The 17,363-nt window shown below is 38.2% G+C and overlaps 4 protein-coding genes across 5 annotated transcripts in view; 2 read left to right on the top strand and 2 right to left on the bottom strand.

Moving 5' to 3' along the window:
• Positions 1-2,999, top strand: part of LOC106090018 (myotubularin-related protein 14) — a 36,849-nt gene extending 33,850 nt beyond the window's left edge. Inside the window, exons 6-7 of the mRNA XM_013256052.2 lie at positions 1,636-2,070; positions 2,132-2,999. Of these exons, the coding sequence (XP_013111506.2) occupies positions 1,636-2,070; positions 2,132-2,267 (571 nt within the window). The 3' untranslated portion in view covers positions 2,268-2,999. The remainder of the gene's footprint in view (positions 1-1,635; positions 2,071-2,131) is intronic.
• Positions 3,000-6,835: 3,836 nt separating this feature from the next.
• On the bottom strand, positions 6,836-11,967 carry LOC106090010 (uncharacterized). Its single transcript, XM_013256044.2, has one exon. It carries the CDS (start codon positions 11,865-11,867, stop codon positions 11,022-11,024), a length of 846 nt encoding a protein of 281 aa, XP_013111498.2. The 5' UTR covers positions 11,868-11,967; the 3' UTR covers positions 6,836-11,021.
• A 543-nt stretch (positions 11,968-12,510) lies between these two features.
• Positions 12,511-14,052, top strand: LOC106090023 (S-methyl-5'-thioadenosine phosphorylase). The gene is made up of 3 exons (XM_013256059.2): positions 12,511-12,718; positions 13,061-13,840; positions 13,903-14,052. The coding sequence occupies exons 1-3, from the start codon at positions 12,698-12,700 to the stop codon at positions 13,942-13,944; spliced, it is 843 nt and encodes a 280-aa protein (XP_013111513.2). The 5' UTR covers positions 12,511-12,697; the 3' UTR covers positions 13,945-14,052.
• Positions 14,053-15,664, bottom strand: LOC106090022 (actin-like protein 6B). Of its 2 annotated transcripts, none has more exons than XM_013256057.2 (3): positions 15,370-15,664; positions 14,461-15,303; positions 14,053-14,399 (listed from the first exon to the last, which is right to left on the bottom strand). In XM_013256057.2, the coding sequence occupies exons 1-3, from the start codon at positions 15,569-15,571 to the stop codon at positions 14,164-14,166; spliced, it is 1,281 nt and encodes a 426-aa protein (XP_013111511.1). In that variant the 5' UTR covers positions 15,572-15,664; the 3' UTR covers positions 14,053-14,163. The 2 variants fall into 2 exon arrangements, with proteins under 2 accessions (XP_013111511.1, XP_013111512.1); XM_013256058.2 differs by having other exon boundaries at positions 15,373-15,664.
• Positions 15,665-17,363: the final 1,699 nt, after the last annotated feature.

Raw genomic sequence — 17,363 nt, 5'->3', positions numbered from 1 at the left:
CTAACCTCTGCTAGAACGTATCTACTCTCCTGCAAATTTTTACTGAAAAAGTACGCGAACAAAATTTGAATCCGAATCGACCTATGCGACATGGAAGCACCCTTTATTTTTATACCTACCAATATAGGATGGGGGTATACTTATCTAGTCATTCCGTTTGTAACATTTCGAAATATTCGATTAAGACCCCATTAAGTATTAATATTCTTGATCGTCTAGTCGTTCTGTATCGATCTAGCCATGTTCGTCCGTCCGTCTGTTGAAATCACGATAGAGGTCGAACGCGTAAAGCAAGCCGCTTGAAATTTTGGACATATACTTAATATCGATGTAGGTCGTTGGGGGTTGCAAATGGACTATATCGGTTCAGATTTAGATATAGCTCCCATATAAACCGATCTCCCGATTGACTTCTTGAGCCCCTGTAAGCCGCAATTTTGGTCCGATTTGGCTGAAATTTTGCATGTAGTGTTCCGTTACGGCTACCAATAACTGCCAAGAACGGTCCAAATCGGTTAAGAACCTGATGTAGCTCCCATATAAACCGATTTCCCGATTTGACTTCTTGAGCCCCTGGAAGCAGCAATTTTTGTCCGATATAACTGAAATTTTGCACGTGGTGTTCTTTTATAACTTCCAATAACTGTTTAAAATACGGTCCAAATCGGTCTATAATCTGATATAGCTCTCATATAAACTTATCTCCCGATTTGACTTCTTGAGCCCCTGAAGCCCCAATTTTTGTCCGATTTGCCTGAAATTTTGCATGTAGTGTTCCGTTATGACTTTTAATAACTATGGCAAGTACGGTCCAAATCGGTCTATAACCTGATATAGCTCTTATATAAACCCACTGCCCGATTTGACTGAGCTTCTGTAAGCCGCAACTTTTGTTCGATATGGCTAAAATTTTGCATACAGTGTTTCGTTATGACATCCAACAACTGTGCCAACTACGGACAAAATCGGTCTATAACCTGATATAGCTAAACCGATTGTCCGATTTGGCTTCTTGAGAACCTGGAAACAGCAATTTTTGTGCGATTTGGCTGAAATTTTGCATGTTATGACTTTATGACTTCCTACAATTGTTCTAATTACGGTCCAAATCGGTCTATAAACTGATATAACTCCCATATGAACCGATCTCCCGATTTGACTTCTTGAGTCTCTGAAAGTCTCAATTTTTGTCCGATATGGCTGAAATTTTGCATATGATGTTCTTTTATGGTTTCCAATAACTGTGCTAAGTACGGCCAAATTCGGTCTGTAACCTGATATAGCTCCCATATAAGCTGATCTTCCGATTTGACTTCTTGAGCCCCTGGAAGCCACAATTTTTGTCCGATATAGCTAAAATTTCGCATGTAGTGTTTCGTTATGACTTCCAACAACTGTGCCATTTACGACCGAAATCGGTCTATAACCTGATATAGCTCCCATGTAAACCCGTCTCTCGATCATTCTTGTTCGGTTCCTAGATGCTTTAATTTTTGCTGGTTTGACAGAAGTTTGGTATGTTGAATAAATTTTTAGCAGAATCCGTTTGTTTTAATTATTATCAATTATTCATTGAATTTTCTAACTCAATCATTGTTTTGGTAATAAATTTTAATGCCTTTTGGTTTGTTTTAGATCGAAAACTAGTCCTATATCAGTACCAGGTGTAAGTGCTACACGTCAAAGGCAAGAGTCCACATCGTCTAATGGCAGTTGGCAAGTTGTTACCGATACGGGGTCCATAGATTCAATGATGAATGGAAGCTATATGATGCATTTTATATCACAACAACAGTCTGATGGCAATTCTGTAACATCTTGCAACAGTGGTAATAGTGGCCACTATATAATGGCCGGAAATGGATATTGTAGTAGTGGTGGTGGTAGTGGTGTCGGTATTGGAAGTGGAGGAGGTGCTAGTTCTACGGGCAACGGTAGCAACAATTTCTCAAATACACCCAGTAATGGCAGCAATGCAAGTATAGGCAGTATCAACAATGGATTTAATTTCATTACAAATGTTATCAATGACAAGGATATGTTCAGTGCTAGTAAAACTACGACTTTGATGTAAGTAAACATAAAAACATTGATAACCTGTTCTTATTTTCTTATTTTTTCATATTTTTAGGCGAAAGAAGCGCTTAAATGCTGTTCGAGCCATATTCATACAGGCCTATGGCAAAACTGTAGGTCTTAAGTTCAAAGAAGGTTCTGCCATGAATTTAGCCACATTTATAGGTACTTTGGCCGATCAATTGTTTTGAAGTGCATTCATTCGTTCAGTTAGTTCCCTGAATTCGGTTGCGAAGTACCTTACAGAAAGAAAAAAAATCATCCCTACCTAATCTACCTTTCGTTCCTGCTGTACATGTGTTTGTTACATTTATTTTTTTATTTACATATATATATATTATTTTGTATACATATGTTTTTGTTTATAACTTTTATTGTGTTAGTTATACTTGTTGTGCTACTCTGAGAAGTGTGTTTGATTGCAAGCTGCTGCAAATTGAAGAGAAAATTTTCGCCTGATAAAGAAATGAGTCTGGCATATTTTTGCTTAGCTAAACTCTCTCTCTCTCTCTCTTTCTCTCTTGTGTATACTATTTTTTTCAATGCAGCAGCAGCATATTGTTTTTGCAACTTCTTGGAGACGAACAAGCATAGAAACGAAAATGAACGAGTACAATGTGTATTCTACTTATAATATAAGGTTGTAAAAAAATAATAAGCCAACAAATATTTAACTTTGATTTTTAAATTGTGTTATATTGAAATGATATTTAATTAATTTAGCTGATGATTTTTTTTTAGATTTAAATATTGTATATTTTTATGCTTTTCTTTTGTTGTAAAGGCAACGAGATTCAGTATCGCAAAAAAAATAAATTTTTAATAACCTAACTGCCTTTGATGCCTTTGTCGTCGATTGCGCATAAAGGGCTAATTATATTGACAGAGTAATCGATTGAAAAGATTGATTTTCAAAGAATGAATTGCACTTGTGTTTAACTCTTTAACATTGCTGGAGGTCGTTTATTAACTTTTATTTATTTTATATTGAAAAAAATTTTTTATGTTTATATCGAACTCTGCTACAGAAATGGACTTCTCTAAATATATTCGTTCTTTAATCGTCTTTCCAAAAAAAAAAAAAAAAATAGAACATAAACACTAAACAACAAAAATATTTACTACTTACTTTTTCTCTCTCTTTCTCTCACACACTCAAAATAAGCAAACAAAAATATTACACAACAACACAACACACATACATATAAATCATTTTTTTCAAATACCAAATTTAGTGATACCATAATTAAAAAGTGAAAGCGATATTTGGTATAAAGAACTGATATTGAAAAATTAAAAAAAAAATAGAAATCCTGACCTGGATTGTTATTATTTTATTCTTGACTAGCCGAACCGGCCCCGCTCCGCTGCCCTCTCTTTAACTATCTAATATTTTTTTAAGGTGGAGAAACTTCGCTCTGAATGTGGTTTTTGTATTCGTTGTATTGTAGCCTATGTCCGCCTATGACGCTGAACGCCTGCGTTCGAATCCTGGCGAGAACATCGGACAAATTTAAAGCGGTGGTTATCCTCTCTTAATGCTGGTGACATGGTGCCATGCCATGCATCATGGCATTCTCCCCAAAGAGGATTCGGCAATAAAAAAGGTCCCTTATCATTGAGTTTCAACTTGAATCCAAAAGCACTCATTGATGTGTGAGAAGTTTGCACCTGTTCGGTTTCTGGGCAAATTTTTACTCTACTCCCAAATCCCTTTCTTTTAAGTCCTATATTACCGTATTAGTAAAAATTTCCTCTTTATAAGCTTCGTGCTCTACTTTCAAATACATTTTATGTGAGCCCCATAGTGGCATGATCGGTAACTATTTCCTCTTTTCGAGGGTGGAGTGGCCAACCAAACACTTGGCACTTAAAATAAATAAAAGGTTCGTGCTCTACTTTCAAATATATTTTATTTGAGCCCCATAGTGACATGATCGGTAACTATGTTCTGTTTGAGGGTGGGGTGGACCCCAGGGTCTTTGTGCCAAAATTGAGTATCAATTTCGCACTATACTCCAAAATAGCTTGTATATAAGTCACATATTACAATAGTCGGTAAATACGTCCGATAAGGAAGGTATTTTGGGGTGGGGCAACCCCCAAACATATTGTATATCTAATTTGTTTTTTTTTTCTTTCGTGCACCTTTCGTTTAAGCCCTATATTGTTGTGATTGGTCTATTTTTCCTTTTGACGGGTTTTGGGTGTACCCTGAGGAACCCAAGCCCAACAATAGAAACCATGTTTTGTTTTAGGTGACTGTAAGAATGCAATACAAATTTCGAACGAATCGCACTACCAATCTCTGAGATCTGTTTTTTGAAAATTAGGGTAATGAGAAGTTTTTTTTTTAAGGGAGAAATGGCACCATAGACATTTTGACCCAAATATCGATACTACCACCCATTACTTGGTCCTAATTTTATATGCCATATTTGTAATCTACTGCCAAATACCTTTTATTTGATTCCCATATTGACACGAAAGTCGAATATACCTGTTTAGATGAGTTTTGGGGTTGGGGAAGCCCGCTGGGTACTTGACCCATTTTAATACGATATTCGATGTTTTCCTAGTCTATAATACCTTTCATTTGATATCCATATTGTGTCTCCACCTAAGTGGCGGTATCTGTTAGACGAGAAAGCCAGGCAATGACAAAGGAAATGCTCCAACGTCTCATCATCTTCCCCGCACCGATTTTACATAAGTGAGCTCGTAGTCCTATGTATCCCGTTATGATACCAATAGCTATACTGACCTCCTTCTTGCTTCCTTTCAGTAATAGCCTTGTCTTCTCACGATGTGTTTTTGGTGTTTTTTTTTTGCTTTTTTAACATTTGTTTGCAGAGTTGCATTTTTCAACTGTTTAGGACTTTAGTGTCCGGTACTCAACACAGCTCAATATTGTCACACAATTTAGACCAAAACAAATTTAATCTAAGCACCAAGATATATTCATTTACATGTAGTGCCAGTTGCCCAATAACAAAATGTTGAATACACTATCTGCCAAAATCTGTGATTAGGGCAACTCTGATTTTGTGTATGTTACTAGTTCGCGCCATTTTTTGTTGATTATGTGTGTATGGTTCTTACTTATAATACACACACACATCCAAAACTCTTTGGCAGATAGTGGACTTCGCGAGAAAAAAATATACTCAGCTGTTTACGGTACAGTACCTGGTAGTTATATCATGCTAAGCACCCTGAGGCATGACATAATTACCAGGTAGTGTACCGTAAACATCTGAATACAATTTTTTCTCGCGAAGTGCACCATCTGTCAATGAGTTTTGGTTGTGTGTGTATTATAATTAACGAAAAATGGCGCGAACTAGTAACATACACAAAATCAGAGTTGTACTAATCACTGATTTGGACAGATAGTACACTCAAACTGCCACTAGTTGCCAAACAACAAAATTTTGAGTGTAAATGAATATGTCTTGCCCTGAGGTTCCCTAACTATCCATATATCCAGTTATTCCCAGCTTAGAATTCCTAGGCCTTGTGATCTTAGGAGTCTTAAGTATGGCATTAATCTCCGCCTGGAAACGATGCTTGGCTCCCTCTGTCACAAAATTGCAAATTTTGCCCATGAACACTCCACTAAGGAACAGGAGCAAGCTTCTCACATATCAATGAGTGCAGTTCGATTTAAGTTTTAAGGTCAATGATAAGGGGCCTCATTTTTATAGTCGAGTCCGAGCAGCGTGACGCAGTGCGACACCTCTTTGGAGAGAAGTTTTTACATGGCATAGTACCTCACAAATGTTGCCAGCATTAGGAGGGGAAAACCACCGCTGAAATTTTTTTCTGATGGTCTCGCCAGGATTCGAATCCAGGCGTTCTGTCCTCCTGTCACAAGCTGCTGATTATATCATAAGATCGTTGAAAATGCAAAGGCCAATGCTTTTGTCCTTCAGTCAGGCATCGTGCCTGTTCGGTACGTGCCACGGGTTGTACGTACCCACCGAATAATTATTAAATTGTTTCACCCGACGTTAGTTTTATGAAGTAAAGGTACGCCCCCTTTCAAATACCGAAAAATAAGCATCCTATTAGCAAGAAGAAAATTACTTCAACCGTCTTTGGGTCCATGCAGAAGACACATACAAACAATCAATCCATGATGGAGATTTCTTTTATAACTTACATATGTGTATTTATACATATGTATGTGTATTTAAAATTATGTATGTTGCATAGTGTAATGCAATGATAATACTTTTCTTTTATAAAACGATATCTTTACACACAAGATCCATTCATAATAACATTTAAAAGCAATGCAAACCTTCATATTTACATTAATGTTCACAATATTATGCTTAACATGTATGTATGTATGTATATGTATATTTTATATATGAAACAAAATTCGAATTACGATACAAAAAAAAAAACGAAAAAGTATGCTGCCTCCGTAAAAGAATTGTTATTTTTTTACTTGATTCAAACATTTTTTTAATTTGTTTTTAGTACATATGTATATGCATTCTTTTGCAATAACGAAAATTAAAAAAATAAAAAAAGAGAAAAATATGTTACAAAACAAATTGCAGCATTGTTATAAATAAAAATTAATTTATAATTCCTATAGCTATAAAATTGAGTTTTGCTAAGTTTAGTTGTTGTTGTAGCAGTGTGTTGTACACTGAGGCGGCAGCCCTTGCCGATGAAGGACTTCATCCGGTCAATCCGGTACGTACAATCGGCTGCCATGGGATAATGTTTAGTAGAATATGTCTGTTTGAGCTTTATTTTTTCGGTCTTAAAATCTTATTGAGATTCCATTCCAGGATATTGTCCGGCTCTATACCATTTTGTTTAATGCCTTCTTATAAAAAGAGTAGCATAGCCAAAAACATTTAAAAGTCAGCAAAAGTGTGGTGTTGCTGAAAACATTTGACTGGCTATCCGTATCGCGATTTTGGGTTCACCATGAACCTTCTTAGGCGGAATTTGTCAAATTGGTCAATGGTACTCTACATAACAACCAAAATAGTGTAGGCTGTAAGTGGAAGAATATGCGACTAGGAAGTGTTGGATGACCACAGCTTCTCTGATCATCGTTATATTAGTTTCAGCCTTGGAGAAAATACTGAAGTAGTGGTCCCTCGGCTGAACAGAAAAAAGGTTGATTGGGATAAATTTCGGCACAAATTCTGCACGACTATCCCTTCCAGACCAGAAAAGGAAGTGGAAACTACGGAGGATATAGACATAATGGTCAAGCGGATCACGAAGGCCCTAAATGACTCGCTTGTGTCAGCATGCCCTAGCGCCAAGCCAAGGGGCAAACATCGACCGCCATGGTGGACTCCAGAGCTGGTTGGTCTAAGGAAGGACTGCAGAAAACTCTTCAACCGAGCAAAAAAGCACCACACGATTGGGACATCTATAAGACTGAGCAGAGGAAATATAAGGGCGAGCTTAGAAAGGCTCAGAACAAGTCCTGGGTAGAATTCCTCTAGGCTAAGGAAGATTCCCCTGTCCTCGAGACCTATTACGGCGGGGTATTTTCAGAAGTCAGATAATGTACGGACAATGTCTAGTGAGGAAACACTAGAACTACTCGTTGATACACATTTCCCAAAAAATTCTCCAACGGACAACGTGACGCCAGAAGAGGTTGTCACTAGTATGCATCAATCCCATGGCAGCCGGTTGTACGTACCGGATTGACCCGATGGAGTTCTCCATCGGCACCGCCTCAGTGTACAACACACTGCTACAACGACTACTGGTCTACATTCATTCGTCATATGTCAGTCGAAAATTGTTTGGGCGATAAGAAGTTTCCACTCCTTTAAGTCGCCAGGGCCTGATGTATCATCGGTTGAATTACAAGCAGAATCTCAGAATCTCATATATACATGTGGGAATGCAGAAAAACCCTACCTCACGAAGGCGAAAGATTTTCGTCCTATTAGTCTGTTATCCTATATGCTGCAGACTCTTAAGAGGTTGATAGAAACATATCTTAAGGCAAAGATCCCTGGAGATCGCATGTCGCGGCAGCAGCATGCATATAGTAAAGGCAAATCCATTGAAACAGCCTTTCACGACCTACTCGGCTGTCAAGGAATATACAATGTATTTCTTGACATTAAAGGTGCTTTCAACAATGTAAAACCGACGTCAATCATGTAGGAGTTGGAGTTTCTAGGCATCAACTCTACTGTAAGAAAGTTTATTAATAACTTACTTACTAAAGGCTTGGGATCTGTGGATCTAAAAAGATGGGTCGGCAGAGAAACACCTCAAGGAGGTGGACTATCTCCTCTACTTTGGAATATAGTCATTAACTATATATTACGTCTCTGGAAGAAAAAGGCGTAAAAGTGGCCGCGTACGCTGATGACGTTACAATTGCAATTAGGAGAAAGTTTCCCAGCACTCTAAGAGATATATACGTGCAACAGCAAAGTGGTCTAGGTATAAATCCGTGCAAGACAGAAGTAGTTATTTTCAGCAGGGATACAAGTTGCCTACATTGGAACCTATCTCCTTGGGTGTAGAGAATGTTCCATTTACAGAAAGCGCGAAATACCTGACGGACGGTGCTTCAAAAGTCCACCTACTCAATACTTAACCGGATCCATCACAGCCGCACTGAAGACGACACCATCTGATGCACTGAATTTAATGCTACATCTTATGCCTCTGGACATTGTGGCTACCCAAATTGCAGTGACCACTGCCGTGAGATTGAAGAAGCTTTCTTATTGGTCATGTGGCGGCTACGGACACTGTTATCTTGATGCGGCATCCAATGTTCCAGGCAGTGTGGATTACACCCTACCTGATCCGCTTTTTGATAAATATTACTGTCACACTATTCCTGATAGAACCGAGAGGTCTACTGCTTTGCTGTCATTGGCTAGAACTGATGTCTCAGTCATTGTGTCTGTCAAGACAAGTCACTATCTAATCGGAAAACATGCTGACAGACTGAAGGTTGCCAGCAACGACTTTTGCAAAAGCTGTGAGGACATCGAAGAAGAAGAGAGTATAGAACACCTTCTGTGTGTGTGTGTGTCCCGCACTAGCACTTAAAGGGAGTGCCACTTTAATTTCTCATTTCTTTGAGAACCTGTCTGATTTAGCGGATGTGAACATTCACAAGTTATATGGCTTTTAAAGCGATCTGGATGTTGAACCATCCAGATCCAGGTAGGAACTAGTAGGCATCTTCCTTCTTCTGTTCCTGTGGCATCACAATGGACGAAAATGTCTGAGTGAGTCTGATAACAGACTGTCACTTAAACCTAACCTATATCAAACATCTCAATTTGACAGGGCTCTAAAAGATTAATTGATCCACAAACGCTATAGGAACCAAGTAAAAACTTACTTCTCTTGTTCAAATTCAACTTACCAATGGTATTAGCAGCAAACTCAAAAATCTTTTTCAAAACTCATTTGTTCATCGCACTGAGATCAACCATCGGTTGTTGCTGCCAGTGCATTTTTGTGTATAGGCTACACCACATGCGACGTGCTTTTCATTTGGTTTGTCTGTTTGCGGTTTCTTTTTTCAGTCTTGAAAACTTTTTGAGACCCCGTTACAGGATATTGTCCGGCTCTAGATGATTTCGTTTAATGACTTTCTATTCAAATAATACTTTTGCTTACTTTAATTAGCTATGACTGTCGCTGGCGCTCACATATTTGATAATTTTTTTGTGTCCCTTTTTTATATGTGACTTCATTGATGTTGTTATGCATATGTTTGATTGTGTGCGTTCTATCTGCATTACCTTGCCTTTTCGATCATTTGGTTTGTGTTTCTCTTATCGCGGTTATTTATCCTCTCATTAGTTTCACTCATACTAGTTTGTTAAAGAAAAACCGTTAGCATTTTTATGATGCAGTACATCCCCGCAAACATTGTCTCACTAAATCAACACTCAAGCTCAACTCAAGTTGAAAACAATCTCAGGCGATATAATTTTTTACTCTTATTAGTGTCTCGGTATGGGAGAAAAGGTGCCACTTGGCGATATATACCTATGAGTGACTAAATAGGGAACTAAAAAAAGCTCGATTATCAACGTCATTAATAAAAATAAATATTTTTTTGCCTAATGTTTTTTTACCTGTTAGAGTGAGGCTCATTTTTATTTTTCTTGGTCGTACCATGGGTTTTTTTGGGGAGGCCTCTGGTACCCAAGTACGTATTTCGCGGCATTTTCCATGAAGTGGGAATGGTATGTCATTGCGCCGTTGTATCGTCGGGACTTTATCTATAAAAAGTGATGCCTACCCTAAAGATGGACCATTGTACACACCTCCCCTATTACAATGCAATTGTAATTCTTCAGCAAGCTAATTGGAAATATTGTAACTAAACGGTTATATCTAAGCCTTGAAAAAAAGAGAATTTGAAGAAATTACTTCTAAGGACGTAAAGATATACGCCAACTAAACATCACAACTATATTTATTATATGGACAATGAAAGTGCGACTCCATCCGAAAATGATTATCGAAAACAAAGTAATTTCGAACACCAACTAAGAGAAGATATTCCCGTCTCCCCTGCGATCGACTCTTTGCAAAGGAAGGACCTTGATAGCCAAAAGAAGTTTGTATGTGGTTATAACAACCAGATGTCCGCCACCAAATTAATGGCCAATTAGTTAACTATATGGACTTGAACATCGAATGTAAGTGATACGACGTAAATAAATATTCAAATATGGCATTACAATCAAGTTGCAAAAAATTTTTAAATTATGATGTTATACGACTTTTTAATAAGAAATTTGGCTTATATAGACAATCAAAATTATTTAAAAAAAAACCTTAAAATTGGTTTGTATTATTCATCAATCTGTTGTTAAAATATCTATGTGAAATACTTATTATAATTTGTACATAATCCTTAATTATAGCTTAGAAATTAGCATATACCTAGAACTCAAATATTATTCACTTTTAATAAAAGTTCTACTGTAGGCCTTCTTAATCTTGGAAAGCGGCATATAATCTTCGAGATTCATGCGTTTAAGACTGACATAGCAAGGACGTATGAATTTATGTGCCTCTGTCAAGGGAATCCATCGGTTTTGTGAGCCGTTTTGCACATATATACCATTTGATGTGCCACCATCCTCTGACTTGATGTTGAATAGATTAGTTTGCTGTTTCCATGCCATTTCCAAAACTTGTTTGAAACCAATGTCATTTAAAAACTCATCTGCCTCCTGATTGGCGCGTGTCACATCATTCAAATCCAGGGCATGTGCTTGCTTAGATTCCAACTCCGATTTAAGTATAAAATTCAATATGTCGCTTTCTAAACTTAGTCGCTTGTCCAATGGTAGTTGACTAATATCCGACATTTTATCCATAAGCATATTTTGCATAGGAGTATTTGGCTTCTGTAAACAGTTTGTTGAACTATCCTCCAGTTCGATACTAATTTGGAGAACAGATTGTCGCAGAGAAGCGGGAATAGCATTTAAGTCATAGGCTTTACTCAAGCACTGTATAAGTGGTTTGAGCACTTGCCACCGGTCCATCAAATCGGATATGGAAAATGCAGCAAATGGATCATTTTCATAGTTGCGATTAAATGCGGCATTAATGCGTTTCCACGCCCACATAGAATAGTCAGAATCACCATAGGGGCGGACGCGAGGATTGTAGAGAAACGGGTATTGTTGTATTAGCTCCAGCAGCTTACCATCGTTGAGCACAGTTTTACCTTGAGCATTGACATTGGAAATGTTTAATACTTGTATGCCTCGACTGCCTTCTCCACCAACCATTGTAAGCCTGTTGTATTTTACAATTTGTTTCTTTTTTTTTATAAAATTAAAACTTGACTGCTTGTTTATTTAAAGAGTTGACATTTAATTTGGCAATCATATGAGGGGTGAGTATCTAAATAATAATGTAAGACTTCCACGTGTGTCAATAAAAGGTAAAACAAAGAAAATATATGCCGTGTTTTAGATGTTCTGGATAGAATTGCAGTGCAAAGGTTGTAATAGATTGTTATCGATATCATGCGATAATAGATAATAATCGATTTATCTTGATTTGCCCAATATTGCTCAAAAATAAAACATTATTTTTTCTCGGCAGCAATTTCAAACATATTTTTTTATGAGACATAGCTGTTGTCGAATTAATAATGGATGGTATATATGAAATGGTCAGTTTTACACTAGAATAGAAAGGGAAATAATTTCCCAAACCTATCTCTTCAACCAACTACAATTTTTCGCAAGCAATATTTGCTGTTTTTTATTTCGGAACCATATAGTGCAAAGAACGATTAATCGGAAATTATTATTTGTTATTGTATGTTATCGATAACATTGGTTAAGATTAAAATAAAACCCAGTAGTTGTAATCGCCCTATCGCATTACCCGACTGTACTGCAAGGGTGGCACTTTCAAGATTTATTAACCAAACCGTCCTAAAGTGTGAACGACCTTAAGATAATTCTTCCCAGAGGTTATCAAATTCAATTGTTGTTGTTTTTGGCAGATAACATTTGGAAGTTGTAATTGCAGAAGCTGCCGAAACCAATTGTTTGTCCATTTTAAGCTGAAGAGCCGTTCAAAAAACTTCGAAACTTCTGAGTTACAAATGGCAGCACAACATATAAAAGTAAGTCAAAAAATCAAGTCTAAGAAAATAAGTGATTAAAAGATGCTGGCCCGGCCAGTCTCAATTGTAGCAGACACAACGCATTGCCTTTATTTTATTTCTGTTCAAAGTAAATGAATGCAATGAACCTAAGTTAAATGTTTCAATACAAATTCTTGCTTCTCTTCGGTAGTTCCTACTTTGTACACTAGCTTGGTATACAAGTTTCATTGATTACTTGATAAGTTTTAAGGGGATGTGGTTCAAATGTATAGACCCAAAGCAGAGATAAGCAGTGCTGGTTAATGAGTTAGATTCGAATGTTTCAAATTTGTAATAATAATGAATGAAATCTATTTTTAGATTGGCATAATTGGAGGTTCTGGCCTTGAAGATCCCGATATATTGGAAAATCGCAAAGAAACCACTGTCACTACACCTTATGGTGATCCCTCCGATGTTCTGATTGAGGGCGAAATTGAAGGCGTTAAGTGTGCCTTGTTGGCACGTCATGGTAGGGCGCATAATATAATGCCCTCTAATGTTAATTATAGGGCAAATATTTGGGCTTTGAAGGAAGCTGGCTGCACGCATCTGCTTGTATCGACAGCTTGTGGCTCTTTGCGTGAGTGCATCAAACCGGGAAATCTTGTTATACCCAATGACTTCATTGATCGCACTACCAAAAGGAATCAGACATTTCACGATGGCGCAGCCCACAGTCCGCAAGGTGTTTGTCATCTGCCAATGTTTCCTGCATTCAATGAACGTTGCAGAAATATTTTGCTGCAGACAGTTAAGGAATTGGGCTTGGAAGTACACGACAAGGCTTGTATGATAACCATCGAGGGTCCCAGATTCTCTTCGCGTGCTGAAAGTAAAATGTTCCAACAATGGGGTGGTGATCTTATTAACATGACTACTTGTCCTGAGGTGGTGTTGGCAAAAGAGGCTGGCCTATTGTATGCCGCTGTGGCAATTGCCACAGACTATGATTGTTGGCGTGAGGATTGCGAAAGTGTCAATGTCCAAGATGTGTTGAAAACTTTTGCAGAGAATGTTAAAAAGGTGAAGCAAATTTTGTTGAAGGCAGTTGTAAATATAGCCAAAGAAGATTGGTCGGAGGCTATTGCAGAGGCAAAGGTTTGTATTTCCGCTTAAAAAGTTATACCCTAGGAGACTCATTTTTTTCCTAAAATTTACAGCAATGTGTTGCCGACAATACCATGGGAGGAGCAAAAGCATGAAATGCCTATTTTGCAGTTCTCACCTATGTTATTGAGATCTTAAACATAATGATATAAAAATAAAGTGCATTTATATTTTTAATAAATATGCAATTTCTAAAAATTAAATTAGTTTTACGTTTCTTTTTTATTTATAACCTAAAAATGATTTCAGCCGATATAAACTGTGACCATAATAAAAGTTTGTCATTATCTCTTCTTACGTTTTATATGGGATGCTTAAGGACATTTTCTCTCAACTTGACTTTTGCCAGATTCTTCATATTCTTGTGACGATATCCACATTTGTTGGAATGTGCCTATGGAAGCCAAAATGGAGCCACCTATCCAAGCTCCAAAACGTCGCTCAACACTACCATTGGCTGATATCATTTTGAGACGTGTATTCGAGGGAGCACGCAGCTGTAGATCGCGATTCAAACGTTCAGGAAAGCCCTGTAGTAAAGTATTACCTCCTGCAATGAAATGAAAAGTAAAATTAAATTTTACACTAAAACAAAAGTGAGATTAGCTTACCCGTTACCACCACAGATCCGTAAAGCGACAAACGCACATCTGCATCACACATGCCCACACTTGTCGATGCCAATTGGCCAGCACCCAGGGGAGCATGATCGAATAGGCTTTCAGCCAATTTAAAGCGTTCTGATCCAAACTCCTGATGGTAACCATTGGGAAATTCATAGTGCACCGTGGGAATTTGTGATGCCACTCTTTCGTCGTAGGGATTTTCCAATACCTGTAAAATGTTCATTTGGAAGTCTTGCAACAACAATTTTTGCATATAATTCTGCCATGACTGGGTCAAGTTTTCGGGAAGTTTGCGCGTTGTGAAACGAGGTGTGTCACGCTCCTTTACCACATCCTTCGAAGCGATTTGATACGATGGAGCTAAATCTATGTTAATCTTTTCTAAATGTTGACGACATTGCATAGACAAATAATCACCACCCAAAGGAGATTTCACTACAGCCTGGGATAGCACATAACCTTCATGCACGGGTACAGCGGAAGTGTGAGTTGCCCCACTGTCCACCACCAAGGCGGTAGCTCTTCCACTGGCAAAAGCAGCCAAAACGGCATTTTTCACCAAAAAGAAGGCTGGAACATTATACTTCTCGAACATAAGTTCTGTTAGTTTTTCACGATTGTTGCGTACATTCCAAGAGGCCTCTGAAAACAGAACTGGATGGTATTCCGGCTCTGATTGTATGACCTTGGCGTAGGCATAGTCTATGACCTTTTCAAATAAATCCCAATTATCAATCATGCCATCCTTCATATACGTTTGTATCTCCATGTGAGAGCGTGGTACATTTATATAGGTGGTATCTACATAATATTTGTGTGAGGTGGAATCTATACAAGGTAAAAGAGAAAAAATGATTTATTTTTAAGAAAAGTGATCAGGTGGGATTGTCTTACTACTTTGTGTTATGTTATTGTCTGTTTTCGTCTCCAAATCCATATTTGCATCTGGAGCGCTAGGGCCCACCCCAACCACTGAGGGTATTTCGGCTTTTGGCGTATCCTCTTGGGCATAGCCCACCCTTAGAGAATGGTGACCTGGATCGAACACCAGCGCTCCAATTTCATCGCCACCATACAGCATATTACCGGAGCTCATGTTTGCCGCTGATTATTTGCAAATTTTTCTGCTAGTCACCTTTTACAATACACAAATCTGCTTATAAAAAGCCGCAAGCAAAGCCGCATCAAAACTTTCCACTAATCGATTATCGATTTTTTTGTTTTTGTTTGTTTTCTCCTCTTCTTCCTCCTCACTCTGGCAATCTCTTACTTTTTGATTTATCGATAACTTGCTTTTTGCGTGATATAGTCGAAGTCGTTTTTTAGCGAATAAAAAATTCAAATAGTCGATTTTACATAGAATCATGAACTTTTGGCAGATTCGGAGGTAGGAGCAGTTGCCCAACAAAAAAAAAAAAAATATATTGAGTGCATGCGAACAGCTGAGAACAACTTTTTTTTATATTTTTGCTTTCATTTTGCAGTGAATCTTAATGTCAAAGGCTTGATAACAAAGCTTAATTAATAACAAACAAAGCTTAATTGTTTTCAATACCACTCCCCTAAGTTGGTTCATGTCTGGTATTGTGTCTCCACCTAAGTATCGGTATCTGTTGGACGCGAAAGCCAGGCAATGACAAAAGAAATGCTCCAACGTCTCATCATCTTCCCCGCATTACATAAGTGAGCTCGTAGTCCTATGTGTCCCATTATGATACCAATAGCTATACTGACCTCCTTCTTGCTTCTTTTCAATAATACCGACCGTTTCGCTGTTCCACAATGTTGTGGCGCATTCGTCGCCCACTCCCTTAACTAGGACTGCGTCGACCCGAAAGGCTTAACCAAGTTTATTATTATCGTCTGCCGTTTCATTTCCCCTTATTCCGTTATGGCCCGGTATCCAAACGATGCGGATTTAGCCGTTCTCAGAGAAGGCGTTAATCTCGTTCTCGTATTATGGTCAGGCAGTCTAAAACAGATCTCAGTCTCTGGGTTCTCAATGTAGTCCCCCAGGCCCACTCTTTCCTCTAGCTTTGATCCATCCGTGTAACATGATCTTCCAGATGGCAATACTATGGCAGCAGTGCCTCGCACTCGACTTCAAGGTTCATCTCAGGTATCCGATCGGAAACCTCTTCGCTTCCTTCCAGGTTCTCTATCGTCGCCTCGTTTAAACCGCGTTGGTATGAGCTGCTCCCATCCTCAATCCGTTCTCCCATCGCCTTAAGTCGCATAGCCGCATGGCTGCCTCACTCTTAATCTGTATGTCAATGTGTCGGATATCTAGAATAGTCTCCAGTGCCCTAGTGGGCGTGGTCCTCATCGCTCCGCCTATGCCAAGACAACATGTTCTCTGAACCTGTTGTATGGTCCTTATGTTGCAGTTTTTCTTCATAGCAGCCCACCAAACCACTGAGGCGTAAGTAAGTATTGGTCTAATCACGCTCCTGTAGAGCCAGTGGACTATCGTGCGTTAAATTGGCCCGCCTTCGTCTTCCTCGTGAAAAGGCATATTTCGGTCTTCTCTGGGTTAACATTGGGACCTCTGGGTCTAGCCCAGTCATATGCCATATGCTAACACCACAGTCGATTCATTTACCAAAATTGCAAATTTTGCCCATGGCCATTCCACTAAGGAACAGGGGTGATTTGTTTGCCAATTGATGGAAATCAGCTGATCCTATAAAGGAAAAACATCTGATTTCGAAGAATTGGCGAATGTCAAAAGGTAAGTTGTTTTGGCAGTTAGTAAAAATTACTGTGCGATTTTAATGAAATTTAGATTTACCCGATATTTTTTTAAATATTTGAAAATTTTTGTATAAAAGGTTTTTTTTTTTTATTTATATTGAAAACTAAAATTTTTTAATGATGTGGTATCTACA

Source organism: Stomoxys calcitrans, chromosome 5 (assembly GCF_963082655.1).
Source record: "Stomoxys calcitrans chromosome 5, idStoCalc2.1, whole genome shotgun sequence".
NCBI lineage: Eukaryota > Metazoa > Arthropoda > Insecta > Diptera > Muscidae > Stomoxys > Stomoxys calcitrans.
This window is presented reverse-complemented; position numbering and strand designations above follow the sequence as displayed.